The sequence below is a fragment of the Cervus elaphus genome, chromosome 28, assembly GCF_910594005.1.
Source record: "Cervus elaphus chromosome 28, mCerEla1.1, whole genome shotgun sequence".
Lineage (NCBI taxonomy): Eukaryota > Metazoa > Chordata > Mammalia > Artiodactyla > Cervidae > Cervus > Cervus elaphus.
Window position 1 is genome coordinate 11,155,159 of NC_057842.1, and position 20,518 is coordinate 11,175,676.

Consider the following 20,518-nt stretch of genomic DNA (forward strand, 5'->3'; position numbering starts at 1 on the left):
ACCAGATGAGGTCCCAGAAGCTTCATCCAAACCTGGGCAGCGATTTTGTAGCAAATGCTTAAAATAAACATGAACAGGGTTTTCTTTCTTTCTGTATCTCCCACGCCCTCCCAGTCTCCACTCCTTTTTTTCCTGTCAACTTCCCTTCTGACTTATTATTTTCATAAAAATACAGATGAGCAAAGTTATTTATAAGCATATGACAGTGAATATAGGAAGCAGACAAGCCACCTTAACCATCTCAGTTAAAATGAATATTCTCTCCCAAATACATCATTTTTTAAAAAATGAAATCAGTAGTGGTGAAATAACTTGATGGCAATTTGAAAAGAGGTGTATTGCACATAATACAGTTCAGATGGAGAGTGGCATGATTCTCCCAGATTGATTTGCAGGGAAATTAGGTGGGACCCATGTGCCCCAGAAGAAGGTACATCGTAGTCTCCTGTGGAAAGAGGGCAGGGGCTTCAGTGATCTTGGAAGATGAGGGGGTGGGTGATAGAAGACTTCAGAACCTGAAGGGGTCCTGATGAAGAAAGTGAAAGTTTCACATGGAGGAAAATGGAGAGAGGGGCGTGGGCATATGTCTCCCTAGAAATGAAGCTTGTGGTGAGTTGCAGAGAGTTGCTTCTCCTCTGAGACCACCTGGGGCCCATGGAGGCATAAAACGAGTGATGAAATGATCCTGGAAAACAGGATGAATTTTTTTTTTAATAGCTCTGACCGTGGCACCAAGAGAAAAACAGGACCACAGCACTAAGTGGTGTTTTAGAGCTTTCTCTTTATGGTGTGCGGAGGCCTTGAAAAGAGGCCACTGTGTGTCACAAGGAAGAGATTTCAGAAAATGAGTGAGTAGCCCAAGGTGGGGAGGGTCAGGGTTCTTGCTCGAAGGGGAGTTGGGTTAAGAGGGTGAGGTGGGTTGGTAAGAGCTTCATCTTTGTCAGGTTGAATTGAAGCTTCCAAAAAAAAAAAAAAGCATTTAAAGATTTATTTTGTTTGTCTAGTTTTTAATAAGACAGAATGTGTGTCTGGAAATGGGAGAACGGCTAAAGATTCCACAATAAATCTGGATTTTATTTTATTTATTTATTTATTTATATATATATAGTTTTTTATTTATTCATTTATTTGGCTGCATCAAGTCTTAGTTGCAGCATGTGGGATCTAGTTCCCTGACCAGGGATCGAACCTGGACCGCCTGCATTGGGAGCTCAGAGTCTTAACCACTGGACCAGCAGGGAAGTCCTAAATCTGGATTTTAGTTGGAACAGAGGGTAGGAAACACAGAGATGCCTTTAAATAGGCACGTGGACAGGAGCAGGCAAGGACCATGTGTAGCCCTATATGCTTCTCCCAGATATCACCAGCCCCCCTGCACTCAGGAGTCATCCCATTTCTTAGTCAGCAGATTGTTAGTCTTGTCTTTTGTTCCAAGTTCAGTTTTTCTGATTGGAGCATAGTTTCAGTTCTGTCCTGAATATTTCTGTCCATCTTGATCCACATGTGTGGTTCTCCAACTCCATACAGGGAGCTTCACAAGAGGGTGAAACCAGGTTGACTCACAGGAGCATACCAGTGAACAAGTTAAGACCCAGGGAGGTCATGGCAGAGACCTGGCGTGTCTGCCAGGTGGCATCCAGCCGCGGCTTTCTAGCTCCCTTCTCTCTCCTTTCAGACCACAGAGGCCCAGCTTGCGACAGTGTTAAACTGGTGACGAGAAGTTGAGTACATCTGGAATAAAGGTTTAAAATGAGTGTAAGAAGTAAGAGGTCACGAGTCAAGGTTTTGTTTTCTGCCTTGACATGAACAGCACGAAGCCCACAGTATCTCCCAGGAAGGCGCGGGTGGAGGCGTCTGGTGTGTGACCCCCTTTGCTTCTTTTCTTTTCGTGTGCTGAAGAAATGCTGTTACACTTTTTCAGGTCACACATGTGAAATACTGTCGAGTACAGCTCCTGTGACCCTTAAACCCATACAAGGAAACGTAAAACTCTGCAACAATTTTGAGACTAAGTGACAATCCCTTGAGTGTTAGAGAATTCCAGTAGAAAGTCATTAGCACTGAAATTTGGGACCAGAGTCCATATTTTTCCTTCAACGTTTAGGAAATGATTAACCATGTTTGTTCATTTCCTTTCCTATCAGAGAGGTCAAATAATACTTTAATTATGTGTAGTTATTCATGGTGTTTCTGTGAACTCGTGTAATGCACATGAAACTGACAACATTCATTCATTTACTGGTGAAATGATATGAAATTTAATGTAATTTAAAAGCCATTTGTTCAACTATGAATCAATAGAAACAATAGTTGATATTAGATTCAGAAAGAAAAAAGGAATTTAAGCTCTTCTCCTAGTCTAACAATCTCCAATAAACGATCCTCAGAAATTGGAAAGTAAGGAAGACAGCCCGGAGGTAAAGCTGTCTTCTTAAAAGGGGAAGATTTGGGGTCTGTAGCTAAATACGGAGACAGTCTCCAACAGTGCAACTGTCTCCCGGAGCTCCCTCTAAATCGCAGCTCCGCCAAGCATTGCTCCGTGTTCTTCCCCAGCAGACTCTAAATCTGGCCCTGACTTTCATGGTGACATCGCCCGCTGTCTTCAGAGCAAGGACCAGCAGAGATGCTCTGGCTGGCTGCTGCTGAGATGAACTGAGTCACTGTCCCCAGGGGAGGGGAAGGAGCGAGATACACCCTGCAGACCTCTGAATACTGTTCTTTCCCAGGAACCCATCTACAGGAAAAGGGGGGATAGCTTTCTCAGGAGATCTTAGAGCAGCCCCCAGCAAGATCTGGCCAAGGTAACTTTGGTTGTGCCTGGCGGGATCCTCTCAGAAGACAACATGATGGCTTGCTGTGGTCCCCTCACTGTATTTTTGAAGACGTTTCTTGACACTTCTTTTTTTATTTCACAACATGATGCCAGCTTTCCGTAAAGTCTCCTAAATATTCCAAGGCTATTCACATATCTCTTCTTTGCTACACACTGATGCTTTTTAACCCTGTGTCTGGCTGTCAATTAAGGTGAAAGATCTGTGGCAGAGTATTATAAAAATAGGACATTTTGAAATCTAGATATTAACTGTGCCACAATTTGTGTTCAATAATTATTCTAGACAGTTTTGTTTAAGAATTGTATTTACTGGCCCTACATAAGTTTAAAAATTGATTGATATTGGAAGAACTCAGAGGTATAATGATTTTAGTATCTAAAAAGAACCTTTAAATTGGTACCTAAAGTAAGTGACTTGTTCACAGTCAACTTAAGGAGTGAAGTGAAGTTAAAGTCACTCAGTTGGGTCAGACTCTGCAACCCCATGGCCTGTAGCCCACTCTGTCCATGGGGTTCTCCGTATCAGAATACTGGAGTGGGTTGCCATTCCCTTCTTCCCAATCCAGGGATCGAACCTGGGTCTCCTGCATTGGCAGGCGGATTCTCTACCATCTGAGCCACCAGGGAAGACTCAGCTTAAATAGTGAATGTCTGAATCTTCTAACAATTATTTTTCTTCCATCTTAATCACAAGGCAGGAAAAACATCAGGGCTATTGTTGTCCAGTCTTGTAAATATGACTTTTGACACACAAAACATTAATTTCAGCATGCAGCAGTCATATCTGAATTCTGTCTTTTGTTTGTTTTTATGCTTTCTCCTTGTTTGGAATTAAAGTCCTCAGAGACTTGTTTTTTTAAAACTTTTAGTTTTTCTTCACAAATACAATTTAAATTAACTCACCAAAGATAAAAGTCTCTTTGCTTACTTGATAGAACATTCATTTAATTATCAAAATGTTTCCAAATGACTACAGATACATCTTCCAGGTACTATCTTGCTTGAAACATCCTTTTCTGTGATAAAAGTACGTGGTGTGAGATCTAGTCTAATTATTCTTCCCTGTCAGTATTCGATAAATATTTAAGGCTAGCTCATCTAGATTGCCTGAATGCAATCTTAAGATTTTTTTTTTTAAATCAAACAGAGGAATTTCTGCTACAGATCTTTCTGAATTAAAAGGAACAGAGGCACTAAAAGTGTCAGAGAATTCAACAGTTAAATCATGGCATTTATTGATATATGACCATTAAAATGACCTTGAATTTACTGCAGAATTTTTATGCTTTTCTGTTCTATATTTCTTGTGACTAGCGTTGACTGACTCATGCAGCTGACATCATTCTCCAGGATAGATGTGCCCTTAATCCATTGTCATATTTGAGAGTTTGGTAGTTTAAGGTATTGATTTTTTGTATGTGTGTTATGAAAAAGAGATTTCTTTTATATTTCCTTCAAGCAATCAGAGAGTGGATTTTGAAGAGAAACTTAGAGGAGTTGCTTTTCCATATTTCATTGTCAGACAAAAGTATCTCTTGACAGTTGCCCTTCACAGACCTGAGAGTGGCTGGTGAAGAAGAGTTAAAGTAACGTTGTTTTACTCGGGGCTGCTTTCATATTCTATATATGCTGGTGTTTAGCAGCAGACGTGAAAAACATTTGTGTGACCAGTCCCTGGAAGGCAACATTTGTAACATACTGTTTATCTTCCTTTATAAATTGTTCTTCTTTAACAGTTGCCTTGGGGCACAAACAGAAAATTAGCAAGTACCTATTTTTCTGACATTAGTACTTAGAATTTTTCTTCTAAAAACATATATACTTTCTTAGTGCTTTCCCCTAAATGCAAACTTTTGTGAAACAGAAACACAGATCATCTAACAGTAGACTCATTACCCTAGTGTGTAATGATCTTTTGGTTATTAATTGTGTCTCTTTGTGACCTACAGCTATGACTTCTTAATCTAAGAAGTATTCGCTTCTAAAGAGTCTAGTTTGTCCACGTCATGTCTCCTTCAAAGGAGAAGCTGGATGATTTATTTCCCAACGTTTATCCAGTTCTTCGGGGGAAAACACCTTCAGGCTAAATTTCACTGAGCCTAAACTTCTTTTAATGTGTCTGAGAAATTGCCTCACCTGGTTGTGTGAGGCAACTCCTTGTTCTTTTTTTCCAGAAAATTCCAGATTTAGAAATATTAGAATATGTGTGCGTGCTAAACCGCTGCAGTTGTGTCTGACTCTGTGTGACCCTATGGACTGTAGCCCGCCAGGCTCCTCTATCCATAGGATTCTACAGGCAAGAATATTGGAGTAGGTTGACATTCCCTCCTCCAGGGAATCTTCCCAACACAGGGATCAAACCAGTGTCTCTTAGGTCTCCTGCATTGGCAGGTCGGTTCTTTATGACTAGCGCCACCTAGGAAGTCTATTAGAATATACGCACTAGAAGACAATGGCAACCCACTCCAGTATTCTTGTCTAGAGAATCCCTTGGACAGAGGAGCCTGGTGGGCTGCTGTCCATGGGGTCGCACAGAGTTGGATACAACTGAAGCAACTCAGCATGCCTGCATGCATTGGAGAAGGAAATGGTAACCCACTCCAGTATTCTTGTCTAGAAAATCCCATGGATAGAGGAGCCTGGTAGGCTACAGTCCATGTGGTCACAAAGAGTCAGACAAGACTGAGCAATTCCACTTTCACTTTTCCCTATGTATAAAATATTAATAGATGAACAACAAGGGCCTACTATATAGCACAGAGAACCATACTCAATATCTTGTAATAATCTATAATGGAAAAGAACCTGAAAAAGTATATATAAATATGGGCTTCCATGGTGGTTCAGACAGTAAAGAATCTGCCTGCAATACAGGAGACCCAGGTTCAATCCCTGGATTGGGAAGATCCCCTGGAGAAGGAAATGTCAACCCACTCCAGTTTTCTTGCCTGAAGAATTCCTTGGGTAGAGAAGCCTGGCAGTCTACTACCCATGGGGTCACAAAGAGTCGGACATGACTGAGCAACTAACACACATATACACATATGTGTGTATAACTGAATCGCCCCAAAATACAGCTGAAACTAACTCAGCATTGTAAATGAACTGTACTTCAATTAAAAATGGTTGAAATGGTTGAAAAAAGAAAAGTTAGAATCAGAGAATGGAAGAGAAGTCAGAGGATATGGAGCCCATCCCCACCTTTATTAATTCACAGCATTGGCTTCCCAGGTAAGGCAGTGGTAAAGAATCTACCTGCCAATGCAGGAGATGAAAGTTTGAAACATATCTATGAAATCATAGCTGGTACTGCCAGTGACTCAATTAACTTTTCAAAATGATTTGATTGGCACACACCTTAGAATATAATCACTCAGTTGTCTCCGACTCTTGCAACCCTATGGACTATATACTGCCAGGCTCCTCTGTCCATGGGATTCTCCAAGTCAGAATACTGGAATGGGTGCCTTGCTTTCCTCCAGGGGATCTTCCTGACCCAGGAATCAAACCCGGATTTCCTGCATTGCAGGCAGACTCTTTACCAACTGAGCTATTAAGGAAACCTTATAATATAATAACACAGAGCAATGTATTAAGTACGCATCTTCCCAGGTTGTGCAGTGGTAAACAATCTGCCTGGCGATGCAGGAGACACAAAGAGACAGGGGCTCGATCCCTGGGTCAGGGAGATCCCCTGGAGGAGGAAATGGCAACCCACTCCAGTATTCTTGCCTGGAGAATTCCACGGATAATGGAGCCTAGTGGGCCACAGTCCACGGGGATCACAGAGAACTGGACACAACTGAGTGAGCACACACACACGGTGGTTGCATCACCAGGATCAGAACCTGAGGGGCGAAATCCATGTGGGTGGAGGTCTCATGATGCAGCTCAGCCAGGGCTGAGTGGTGACTAAGCTTATATCACTTTCCAAGTCTTACTCTTTGGGAAGGAGGCTGCTAACAATTTATGAAACAGATGAGAGAAGCTGAAAACAACTTAATAGACTCGGAGTTTTTCATGGCCAATAGATAAGCTCTGCACATCTCACAAACAAAACCGTGATAGGATATTTTATACCAGTGCTTCTCAAAGCTGGACATCATTATGTTTCCCTGGGTGGTTTCTACCATGTGCTTCGGGAAAGTAGAATGCCACATCATCTGTGCTTTGTTTTGTAACCCCGAAAGACAGATCATAATAAACCGGGAGGAAATATTAACGGTATGAGGTTGGAAAAGCCAGATGTTCATAAAATGACCTTGCCCTTGACTCAGCCTGTGCTCACACCCACCCATCATTAGGGACCTGGTGAGTCACAGGAGCTGGAGGACTGGCTGGCCAGGGGCCCCCAGGGGATCAGAGTAGCTGGCGGTTGATGTGTGTTTGTTTTTCATCTATTCGAGTTTACCCTCATGGTGTTTAATGACGGCTTAAACGATCTTCATTTCCTTTCGATGTGTTTGCTCTTTGCTCAGAATCCAGTAGTAAATGGGTGTTAGAGAAGTTGGGCTTTGCTAAAGTGCTTTTCTTTTCTTTTCTTCTTCTCTTTTTTAATGAGGCTCAACCAGAAACAGTCATTTTTGTTATCTTTTTGTGTCATTGTTTATGTGTTTGCTTGTTTCGAACATCAGGGCATATAGTACTTGAAGGGAGACAAGAAAGAGTCTCCCCAGTATGTCTTAACATAAGGCAAGAAAAGGAAAATCCCAAATCAAATTTTGGTCAACAAATCATTGAGTAATTTCATTTTTCACAATGTTTAAAGCCATTATGAAGATTATGCCATATCAAATAGTAAATCCCCCCTTGAAAGACAGGCACATTGTTTGTAGCAAAGGAAATAAGCCTGCCCTCTGGCAAGAATGATTAGTATTGAGCCAGACACAGCCATAGGCATAGCTCAGGAGTCCCCCACACCTCCGTCTATGCTGACAGCAAGTGATGAATTCTCTGGTCATAGAAAACAGCAAACAAAATGTGTGTTAGATCATGAAAACAGCAATAGTGGTTTTCTCAGTCAATTGCCAATATAGACAGTATTCGGTAATTACCGAGAGATGAAAATGAACGTCTGTCCTTTTCTCACAGGTTCAGGACGCATTTCGATGTCGACTGAGAAACTGTCAGGACCCGATCAATGCTGATTCTTCCAGTTCGTTTCCCAACGGGCATGCGCAGATCATGGTGAGCTGTAGCTTCGCCTGAGCGTTCGTTCATTCAGTCACGGTTTCTCAAGGGAATAAACAAATATTCTTACTAGTGAAATAGTGTCAGAGTTCTCTTCTGAGTTTGACTCTAGTTCAATCACAGACTTGGAGCTTTGATACCAGATGATGGTTGCGTCCGGACTGGTTGGGAGTCCTGGATGTGTTACTGGTAGACTGGTGTGTTGAGTGTGGGGTTTCTGGGCAATACGGGGCAGGGGGGAGTATGTTCATCCTCACACAGAATTAGGGTTAGCAGTGTATCTGTAGGATCATGTTTGTTTATAGATCAAAACATGCTGCACCTGCAGTTCTGGACTGAAACCCAGACCTGCCGTGGTCCCCACCTAGCCTGCCCTTCAGACTCCTCAGAGGAGCTGCACTCCAGACCAAGGAAACCAGGATCCCTAGGGTGGGACCAGGCCTGGGGGGAGACCCATGACAAGGACCACTGCCCTGAAGCAAGAAGGGCAAACATGCTCCCAGCAGAGTGGCCAACCACTGCACATGAGTTCTGACTGCTGTTCGGATAAGGGATCCTTTACACATAACCACTTCCATATATTTTAGAAATGAAGTGAGCTTTAAGCTATGTCATTAACAGCAAGGCTTAATAGAGTTTTCTTCATAATATACCTGATTTATTGTCAATGTGTTTGTATTAAGCAACACAAAAATAGCCTAAATGATATGCTAGTAACTAAAACAGGAGAAAGAGTAATTAATTTCTTTTTAAAAATAAAGAGATGAATACTGATATCTTAAATCTAAATATTGATTAAAACAGGCTAATATAATTTCACCATTAAAAATAAATTAATCATAGTGACAGATTTTATTTTCTTGGGCTGCAAAATCACTGTGGACAATGACTGCAGCCATGCAATTAAAAGATGCTTGCTCCTTGGAAGAAAAGCTATGACATACCTCAACAGTTTATTAAAAAGCAGAGACATTACTTTGTTGACAAAGGTCTTCTAGTCAAATCTATGGTTTTTCCAGTAGTCATGTATGGATGTGAGAGTTGGACCATAAAGAAGGCTGAGTGCCAAAAAATGGATGCTTTAGAATTGTGGTGCTGGAGAAGACTCTTGAGATTCTCTTAGACTTCAAGGAGATCAAACCAAGTCAATCCTAAAGGAAATCAACCCTGATTATTCATTGGAAGGACCAATGCTGAAGATGAAGGTCCAATATTTTGGCCACCTGATGTGAAGTGTTGTCTCATTGGAAAAGACCCTGATGCTGGGAATGATTAAGGGCAGAAGGAAAAGAGAGTGACAGAGGATGAGATGGTTGGGTGGCATCACTGACTCAATGGACATGAGTTTGAGCAAACTCTGGGAGATAGTGAAGCAGGGAAGCCTGGCATGCTGAAATTTATGGGGTTGCAAAGAGTTGGACACAACTTAGCAACTGAACAGCAACAACTATTTGTTTACAATAAAAGTTTGGAGAAAATATGAGGATGGAACTCAATTCTAGCAGGTTCTGGGCCAGATTAGTGTTGTTTAATCTTCAACTTTAATTCCTAAACCCTAAGTCTTTTGTCAGATTTGCATTAAAAGGGATCATCAGAAAACCCTAGTTTGATTGTTAAGTGTTTGACAAAGCTATATTATAAGATACTACATTATTAACAATATATTCAAAGTGAATTTTTCAAACTGTAAATAACAAGGACATTTATTTGAGTATCTTCACAATATTTCACATTCTAGTATTTTCATTGTGGAATTGAAATTCCTTAATTAATTTAATTAAGGAATTGCCTTAAAATTCTGTCCTTTCATATCTGGTGTTAGAGGACCATAGGTACAATATTGCCTTATTAAAACTGTACAACATATTTCCAACTGATTTTATCCAACATATGGTTGCTAGAAAGTACTCTTGAAAGCAATTTGATTATTCCTTGAGAAACTTCCTTTGCACAAAGTATTAATAATATCCTGGTACTGCCTAGTTAGATATTTGTTTACTTCAGATAATCTGGTCAGTATAAACTTGAGGTCTTCATTAAATGATGATTCTATGTCTTATTATATTTTGTTACAGACAGACTTTGAAAAGGATGTAGACATTGCTTGTCGATCAGGTAAGAATATTTGAATTTTGAAAATGCAATCATTAGATGTTGAAAAATTTTTGTTTTTTTTTTTTGTTTGTTTAAAAGAAAGTGCTGTAGTTTCCACATCATATATTCCTAAAGATGAGCAAATTGAGTCAGCTGGAAGCATTGTAATAGCAAATGTGGGAGAGGAGGAGGGAATGAGAGAGAGAATATGAATGGGGAGTGGGAGGAGGTGAAAATGGTTGACTGGGAGCACAGATCACAGGAAAGCACTGACTTGGAGATAAGCCTTCCATCCATCTCTCACTGGTTGTCGGGTGCAAGGCCAGTCAGGTTGATGTCTCTCTATGCCTCAGGTTCATCATCCATGTTGGAAGGATGAAACACCATTGTGTGTGTGTGTGTGTGTGTGTGTATGTGTGTGTGTGTATTATAGCTTTATTGCTGTATTTGCAGAGGGGACCATGAAAGAGCATGCACACGCCCTGCTTAGAGACCTGGATCCTGGTGACCATGTCCCCAGTAGCTGCCCTCCAGCCTGTCAGTTCAGTTCAGTTCCTCAGTTGTGTCCAACTCTTTGCGACCCCATGGACTGCAGCATGCCAGGCCTCCCTATCCATCACCAACTCCAGAGCTTATTCAAACTCATGTCCATTGAGTCAGTGATACCATCCAACCATCTCATCCTCTGTCACCCCCTTCTCCTCCTGCCCTCAATCTTTCCCAGCATCAAGGTCCTTTCCAGTGAGTCAGTTCTTCGCATCAGGTGGCCAAAGTATTGGAGTTTCAGCTTCAACATCAGTTCTTCCAATGAACATTCAGGACTGGTTTCCTTTAGGATGGACTGGTTGGATCTCCTTGCTGTCCAAGGGACTCTCAAGAGTCTTCTCCAACACCACAGTTCAAAAGCATCAATTCTTCGCCACTCAGCTTTCTTTATAGTCCAACTCGCACATCCATACATGACCACTGGAAAAACTGTAGCTTTGACTAGACAGACCTTTGTTTGCAAAGTAATGTCTCTGCTTTTTAACATGTTGTCTAGGTTGGTCATAACTTTCCTTCCAAGGAACAAGTGTCTTTTAATTTCATGGCTGCAGTCACCATCTGCAGTGATTTTGGAGCCCAAGTAAATAAAGTCAGCCACTGTTTCCACTGTTTCCCCATCTATCTGCCATGAAGTGATGGGACCAGATGCCATGATCTTAGTTTTCTGAATGTTGAGCTTTAAGCCAACTTTTTCACTCTTCTCTTTTACTTTCAGCAAGAGGCTCTTTAATTCTTCTTTACTTTCTGCCATAAGGGTGGCATCATCTGCATATCTGAGGTTATTGATATTTTTCCCGGCAATCTTGATTCCAGCTTGTGCTTCATCCAGCCCATCATTTCTCATGATATACTCTGCATATAAGTTAAATAAGCAGGGTGACAATATACAGCCTGTGGACACCACCAAAAGCCAAAAGCAGATGAATAATGCTTCTTTATACTGGGAAAAAATATACTTTCTTTTATTTTTTATTCATTGGTTCTAATGGCACCTTTGAGAAAAAGAGTGAATATCCACCTAACCTTTATCCAGATATTTGCTATCAGCATCCTCCCAGGCAGATATAGTGCCCCCTGGTGTCAGTCATTTAAAACTATGGTACCCAAATTTTAAGTATGGTGCCCATTTTAGCCAGCATTTATTACAGTTAGCTCTTTTCCTTATATTAATGTTGTGTACATTCACATCTGATTTTCATAGCAGCTGGTAAAATACTAATGTCAACTGCTTATCATTTAAAATCCCCAAGACTTTTTGTAGTAGCTGTCAGGGACTTCCCAGTCTATGATTATGTAAGGCTTCTACTTTTTTTCTTTTTCCCTTAAAGGAAAACTAGCCTTTGCATTTATCTCTATTTGCTATTATCTTACTAGTTATAAGTTACCATTCTATCCATTTGAAATTGTTTGGCCATTGAAACTTTGATAAGAATGCCATCTAAATAAGTCTTCTTCCAAACTTTACAAATAAAGGAATGATACTCATGTTGTTCTCTTTTGTTAAAACATGCATTTCCCCAGATTCATTGCATCCAGAGATTTAGTATTCTTAATATTAGGCCAGTACCATTATTTTATTAGAAAAAGAAATCTTTTCATGTTTTCACTTTCGGTCTGTGCCCTTTTTTAGCTAAGCTTATCAAGAACTCTCTCTTGTGTTTTTCTGAAGATTTCCTTCCACATTGTATATTCAGTGTCAAAGCCTCAATTTCTGGTCTCTGAGTAATCGTTCTCCAAGTTTTTTTGAAATTTGCTTTCCCAAAGAGTGGTGCATATATCTGATTATGCAAAATATTCAAGTGCTTTTTGCTGTGTTTTGGTTTTGTTTGCATTTTGCCTTTCATACTTGATTTATTTCTCTCAAAAGTCTCATCACTTCAACGTCGTGTCTGTATGTGTAGGTGGTGTCAATTTGTTTATGTTGTGTATTCAAAATTTGGATATCTACATTTTGAGCATGTCAAAGAAATAGCTACATTTCTCATATAGAGTCAACACTACTTCATAGGAAGAATTGTATTTCCCCAAATATTTGATATACAAATTTTTAGCAAAGATGGTTGTATCACTGATAAAAATGTGCTACTCTAACTACAAATTATACTATATTTATACAAACTAAATGTATGTTATACAAATCCAGATTGAAATTGAAAGTGTTAGTCGCTCGGTTGTGTCCAACTCTTTGTGACCCCATGGAGTGTAGCCCACCTGGCTCCTCTGTCCCTGGGATTTCCTAGGTGAGACTTCTGGAGTGGAGTGCCGTTTCCTTTTCCAGGAGAGCTTCCCGACCCAGGGATTGAACCTGGGTATCCTTGACTGCAGGCAGATTCTTTACTGTCTGAACTACCAGGGAAATGCAGATTATGAAATCAATATTCAGTACCAAGATTTACTTTGTAGTTTATGGTGTACTCACAAAAGTAAAAAATTATCTATATGTACTTAATAAAATATAATAGGTCCCCATAGCTAGCCTTTAAATTATATTGCTATAAATTTTGGATTAATATTTGATTGCAGTTAAAAATTTAAAATATTCTTGCCAGAATTTGGAATTATTTTAAGGGCTTCTTTTTGGAATATTACTAAATCCATTAATTTAGCATACTTTATCTCTGAATATTTTTATGTAAATTGCTCCTGACAATCTCAATTCATGACCTATACATTACATTAAGACGTTTGGAAATAATTTTTTAAATGGAATTATTCTAATTCTTAAATAGAATAGATAAATATAAAAAGTCACACCAAATTGTAGATTAATAAAAATATGTGATGTAGATTTAACATCTTTGTTTGTTTTGTTTTTTGCTTTTCTTCTGCTCTTTTAAAGAAACTTTTATTGGACTATAATTGAATAACATCTTTAATATATAAAAAGAAAGAGAAACCTAGTGCAAAATTAAATACAATAACTCTAAGATAAGCGATATTACATGAATGATACCTGTCTTGAAATAATTTGAAAGCTTCTCTTCTTTGTAATAGGGAAAGACATTCAGAATTTTCTATTTTCAACCCTTGCTTTAATGCATAATAATTAGGATGCTATTTGAAAATTTGATAATGATGGGTAACCCTGAATATATCTGAGACTTTTCAGGAGGAGATAATAAACCAAATACTTTAGTTATCTATGCCTAATGAAACAGTCAGTGAAAATGGCTCCGCCTATTGATAAGGCAGCACTGGGAGCCCATGTTGAACCAGTATGCACGCAGTGCTGGTCTGTCTGTTTTCAACACGACCATCACCAAGAATATTTCTTCAGAATTTCATTCTCTTAGACCTTGAAACTGACAGCTATTCACAACTAAGCAGACGTCAAGTCATTCTGCCTCCATTACACATAAAATATGGCTTCCTTCTTTATAGAGAGGCAGAAAAGAGAAACAACTAAAATATATTTTAATAAATAATTCTGAACTATTCTGGTGATGGTTTTTTCTTTGATGTGGTTTTATGTTTTCATTTTGTTCTCTTTCTTACTACAAGGTATCATGCATTTTTAACTTTTCTAAGTCATTATTTCACAGGCTTAAAATGGAAGTTTTAGAGGCATATACAGTTTTTTCTGCTTAAAGTCAGTTGGCACTTTTAATACCCCCTCATGGGCACTCGAGCATATGGATGGATTGATCTTGTAAAAAGAAAAGGCCTTGCTTTTCCTACATGGGACTGAAAATGATAAATACATTTGAACCCTGTATCTACTTGACTATATGAACTTCATAGATAAATACTCCTTAGTTTTCAACATGCATAAAGTTTGAAGGTATTTCTGACACAGTGGGATGAAATTCTCATTGATTACCTCTTTCAAGAAGTATTTTAATGAGTAGAACTTGTAGAATACTTCAGAGGGGAACCCTTTAAGAAAAAGTCAAACTCTTGTGAACATATCCATAATTTTATAAAGCCCTTTGCAGTTCACTGACAGAGAAAATTTCTCAGGGAACCTTCCTTTCCTGTGAAATTAAGGCAGAGCTACTTAAGGTAGGGCACTGAGATTTTTGAAAATCTGTTTACCAGTTTTCAGATAGCTTTAGCCACCTGATATCAATCATATCAGAATCAGAGCATATCAGAATCAATATAGAAAGATTCAGTAATCTGGACCGGGTACAAAAAATAGAAATGTAATTTTTGATAATTTTTATTTTATTAAGGAAAATGTTTAGTAAAATGAGGAACAACAGAATATAATAATAAATGATAAGCATGCATTAACTTTCTTTTTTTGCTTTTATGTTCTGATTCACAGTTCTTCATAAGGATATTGGTCCCTGCAGAGCAGCAACGATAACAGGCACCCTCTCTAGGATTTCTCTGAATGATGATGAAGAAGAAAAAGGAACAAACACTGAAGCGCTTAGCTATTCAACCTTGCCTGGAAACGTCATTTCCAAAGTCATTATTCAGCAGCCCACAGGTCTACACATGCCCATGGGTATGAATGAGCTGGGCAACCAATGTTTAAAAAAAGAGAACAGTGAGTTGCGGAGAACTGTGTACTTATGTACAGATGATAATTTGAGAGGGGCGGATATGGACATAGTCCATCCTCAAGAGAGAATGATGGAGAGTGACTATATTGTGATGCCCAGAAGTTCTGTAAATACCCAGCCATCAATGAAAGAAGAAAGCAAAATGAATATCGGCATGGAAACCCTGCCCCACGAAAGGCTACTGCACTACAAAGTGAATCCTGAATTCAACATGAATCCTCCTGTCATGGACCAGTTCAATATGAACTTAGAGCAACATCTCGCACCCCAGGAACATATGCAGAATTTGCCCTTTGAGCCTCGCACAGCTGTGAAGAACTTCATGGCCTCTGAGTTGGACGAAAATGCAGGATTATCAAGAAGTGAAACTGGATCAACGATATCGATGAGTTCTTTAGAAGTAAGCAATGGACCAAGTCTTCCCTTAATATTTGAAAGACAGATAGACTGATAGACAGTCTGACTGATATATAGATTCCTAGACTGATAAATAAGTAGACAGGTCAATAAATAGATTGATAGATCAATGGAGAGACTGGTAGATAGACTGATTGATAGGTGATAGATAGATAGATATAGATAGATAAACTGATTCATGGGGCACTGCATTGGGGAGAAGTGCAGTGCCCTTAGCTTTAGCTTTTGCGCTTTTTTGTTGGTATGTTGGGATTAAAATTCTGTTTTCTTCCAGTAGAGCATCAGAATCCCCTTTCTCAAGACTACATTTTTTTTTAAAGAAACCTTCTTTATTTTAAAAAGATACTTATATGTAATAATTTTGTCATAATGGGAGCCAATAAGAGCTTTCCTGAACAAACAGAAGATCCTCCTGACATTTCTTGGGTACCAGAGGTTTTTGATGGTTGAAGTAGTTTCTGGATGACCTTACAGACTTTAGCCAAGGTCTGGACTTTTTGTGTGAGGGCAGCTCTTGAAATAACAAAATTGGAATGTCTCAATGAGGTCTACCATTACACTGATTATAAACGTATGATTACCATTGATTGATATCTTTCAGAATAAGTATTTTGCTTTTAGCTCTTGCAGAATTATGACCACTAAATGTTTTGGTCTTAAATTGTGAACTCTTGGGAGGCATATAAATTGAGCAGGCCAAGAGTCAGGACTCTGAGGTCCAAACACATGACTTTTGCAATAAAGTAAGCTCCCCTTAGCTTCTTTCTTAGCCACAAAGTGATGCAAAGAGTAGTCAACAGGTATCAATATCACTCATATTTTATAACAATTAATCAAGTAAAATCTAAGTCAAATAAGACAAGTCATGTATAATAGTCTTTGATAGACACCCTGTTACTGTTTTGTATGTAACTTTTATATTCTTTACCTTGAAATTTTTCTATAAACCCACTATTGATATGGGCTTCCCTGGTGGCTCAGTGGTAAAGAATACACCTGCAATGCAGGAGACACGAGTTCAATCCCTGGGTCAGGAAGATCCCCGGGAGAAGGAAATGGCAACCCACTCCAGTATTCTTGCCTGGGAAATACCACGAACAGAGGAGCCTAGCGGGCTGTAGTCCACAGTGTCACAATAGAGTTGGTTATGACTTAATAACTAAACAACAACAGCAACACTACTGATATATTGCATATGTTCAGTATCCAGTGCAATACATGCATTATTTTATATGCATTTCTAATTGTCTTAACATAACATATTATTTCACAATACACTATAATTGGTTGCCTGCTCTTTCTATCAGATGTTTGCTGATAATCTTAGGTTCTAGTGTTCAAAAGTGCCCAAAGCAAATTACCCCTCCCTTCTCCCCACAAAGCTGTGCCTTGTACTATGTCAAGATGAAGAGAGATCCTGAAAGTTTATATAACTTGCTGTGTGGTATAATTTTGAGGTTCTTCCCAACTGGGTTGAGGAAATTCTAAGACCAAAATAGGCATGCAGAAGAGATCTAGGATAAATCCCTGAATTCTAAATCAGTGTTAAACAAAATACAGTTTCTGAGGAAAATCATTCCTTGGAACCAAAGGCATAGGGGCAGTGAGTCCAAGTTCAGTCCTGAGTGGCTAGAGCTCCCTCAAGACAAAAACATTCCATCATTCTGAATTAGCAGAATAGCTACTGTGTCTAACTTGCACATATGTGACAGTAGCAGGTCTATTACAATATTGACCACGTAAACACAAAGTACATAACATTTATTGAAAGTCACAAAAGTTTCTAAAAGAATTTCAGTGATTATGAATATAACAGCATAACACCATAAATAATCATAATGACCATATGAGGTTTTTCTATATAGAATGACTCTCTAAAATGTGCTAGAGGGGTTAGAATGGAAACATTATAATATTTTGCTTGTTCTAAAAATGTTTTAGTCTAAAAGCCTAAACACCTCTCTGGGTTTGATATTGTACAGATTGTGTGTGCTTGAACAATAGACTGGATTTCCAAGTGCTGCTTTGTTCCATGGTAATTTTTCCAAATCTCTGTATTAAATATAAGCATCATATATAAGCATGATTCAGCCAAAAGATCTGCATTTAAATAACTTAGGAATCACAAGGCTCACATCTTGAAAAGGAAGAAAATTCAGGATTCAGAATGAAAATTCAGTTTTTCATTTTCATTCTTTCAAAGAGTTTAATAGTCAGTAATTGCTTAGGGTGACCATTTTAGGAGGCAGCTGAATATATAGATGTGGGAATGAATAATAAAATTAGCATTTATATAGCACCTTTCATTAGCTGATCATCAAATCACCTTAAAATATGAATTAATTAATCTTCACAACAGCTCTGTACAATGGATAAGTTGTTCTAATCCTTGAAGTAAAGTCATTCGTTCAAGGTTACCTTGCAAGTGCAGAGAGAATCTAGGACCTGAATCTTTCTGTCCTGACCAGTTTTACAGACTCAAAGAGACAGTCGTGTGCCTGAATGATAGCATGAGTCACTTCATAAAGTGCACATAACCCTGGTCAGACCCTTGGTCTTATGGAATAATGACACGGAATGGATGAAGCGTAGATGTGTACGCTTGGGAACAGGACTGCGGCCATGAAGGTCCAGCCGGTGTGACGTCTTGTGTGGGCAGAGTGAGTGGCTAACTGCCACACTGTCTGTGGCCAGCCGGCAGGGAAGATGATACTCCGACGCTGGAGGAGAAGCAGAAGGCTGCCTAGAGCATCAGCAGGGAGCCAGGCGGCGTCCTGAGACTCGGAAGGGCGCGTGAAGAAGGACGCGAGCGGCCGCCCGCTGACGTGAGGCCACGGCGCAGGCTGAGGCCTCCACGGCGCAGGCTGAGGCCTCCCGGAGTGAGAAGGGCGGGCCCAGCGCAGGCGCCTCTGGCCTGGGAAGCCGGGGCAGCGGAGGACAGCCAGATGCCGCCCGAGCTTCGCAAGGGTGTCAGGAAAAGAGGCTCGCAGCGATTCAGAAAGTCGCCTCCAGAGGAGTGGGTGTTCGCAATTCGCCGAGGTGGGAAGTGGTAGGGGGAAGAAAGAGAAGAGGGTGAAAGCTGCCCCTGCTGCACAGAATACAGTGTTGCTGAGGAAAAGTGGAGGCGAGGAACAGCAAGAAACGAGAGAAAACAAAGCCAAAGAGTGGGTGGAAGTGTTTATTCAAGTAAGCAGGAGGCAGCAAAGCGAGAGGGCGGCTCCCCGACCCCGAGGCAGTGCCCGCAGAACAGGCTCCGACGTCCAGGGAGCCTGTGCCGCTAACCCCCAATTATTCCGTGTAGAAAGTTTCATAAATGCATCAAGTTGTGTTTTTTGGCATAAAAGCATACCCAATTTCTCTCCCCTCTTAATAACTCTCCGGTTTCTTTCTTTCACGAAATATGTTAGCTGCCATTTTGCAAACTGTATCCATTCCCAGAACGGACTTGTTAAGCAATTCTGAAAAGGTTTAGATTTCCACAATTACGGATTCATTGCAATATGCCCATGGTAGAATTTCTCGTGATGCCTTCAGCCCTGGATATCATCTAGTTGTTTTCCTTAAAGCTAAGAACGATGACGTTGTCATTAGGATTTAAGTCCTTCCCTTTCAGTTAAGGAACAAAATGTGTGGAGTGCATGGCGTGTATATAGACAACTGCAGGGCGCTGTGAAGCAAACGAGGGAAAAGTAGGCATCTGTATTCTCAAGCCACTGAGGACTGTGAGATATCGTTTAAACCTTGGCTTTCCATTTATTTTTTTAATGAATTATAGCTATATCAGTGTAAGAAGATAGGTCAGTATTTGTTTGGACTCATGGCCACACTGGTCTTTACTCTGTGGCTGGTAGCTGGTATATCTAAATAGGACACATTTCCTCACTCAAAAGTCTTCTCAACTTGGGTGTGGCTCCAGAGTCCATCTTTTCCCTGTCCCCCTGGGTCTCTTGGGGGTTGATGCAAGCTCTGGCTAGGTGAGAGGACTGGCCGGGAGGAAACACTGTGAGACCGGAGGCTGGTTAGAAGAGGGAAGCCAAGGGGTTTCTCCTCCTCGCTCTGCTTTGGGCAGCACCTTGTGTCTTTCTGCAGGTCCGTGGTGCCTCCAGCCTTGGCTGGATGCCTCAGCCCCCGGGCTCAGGTCGCTGGGCCATCTCCCTTGTCCGACCCTGTGGGAGGGGTGCACTAGCTGCTTCTGTGAATCCCTAGGTTCCCCTGTGGCTCCTCCATCACTTGAATTCCTGTGAAACACTTTGCTCCAGTGTAAGCACATCAAGTGGTTTCTCTTATTCTCCTGACATATCTGGCCTTAGCTTTTCTCGTAACCAAACAGAATTAGATAGTCAATCGCACAATTGCTGTTTTAAACAAAGTTTAGCTGCTCTAGGTTTTCTGAGTATTCAGGTATAAATTTAACGATGTATCTCAAAACATTCTCAGCCAAATCTCTCTCAGTTTATAAGTGCATAAAAAGGGACAGCATTCTTTGCTAACTTTTTATATGCCAATTTTCCTCTGGACATGATTTCTGGACATCTCAATGTAATGGTTTTGAAAGGTAAAACATTTTAGCTAAAATGGCACATCACAGGTGCCTCCCTTACGACTGCGGTGAACATCAAATTGGATAATGTATGTGAAAAATCCTTTGAAAATTGTAAGGAGCACTTCAGATGTAAGGTTGTGTGATTATTATTTGATTACCATTATACCTTGAATATTGCTGCAGAAACTTGATTGCTGTAATTAAGTCAATATTCAGGATATTAGACAAAATATTATGGCCATGCTTGGGAACTAGAGACTCCATCACTAATAGAAACAATTATAGAACTGATCATTGGGCAGAAGCATCTTTTTCTTATTTAAATTTTTTTCCCTCATGTAGCTGTGGTAAAAGAAAGCCTTTTCCTTCTTCAGTATTTTG

The 20,518-nt window shown here is 40.0% G+C and overlaps 1 protein-coding gene across 2 annotated transcripts in view; it reads left to right on the forward strand.

The window, feature by feature from the left end:
• Window positions 1-20,518, forward strand: part of ADGRB3 (adhesion G protein-coupled receptor B3) — an 850,102-nt gene that overhangs the window by 806,400 nt on the left and 23,184 nt on the right. For both annotated transcript variants that reach the window (XM_043890330.1, XM_043890329.1), the window contains 3 exons: window positions 7,925-8,020; window positions 10,099-10,138; window positions 14,934-15,577. In XM_043890330.1, the coding sequence (XP_043746265.1) occupies window positions 7,925-8,020; window positions 10,099-10,138; window positions 14,934-15,577 (780 nt within the window). The remainder of the gene's footprint in view (window positions 1-7,924; window positions 8,021-10,098; window positions 10,139-14,933; window positions 15,578-20,518) is intronic.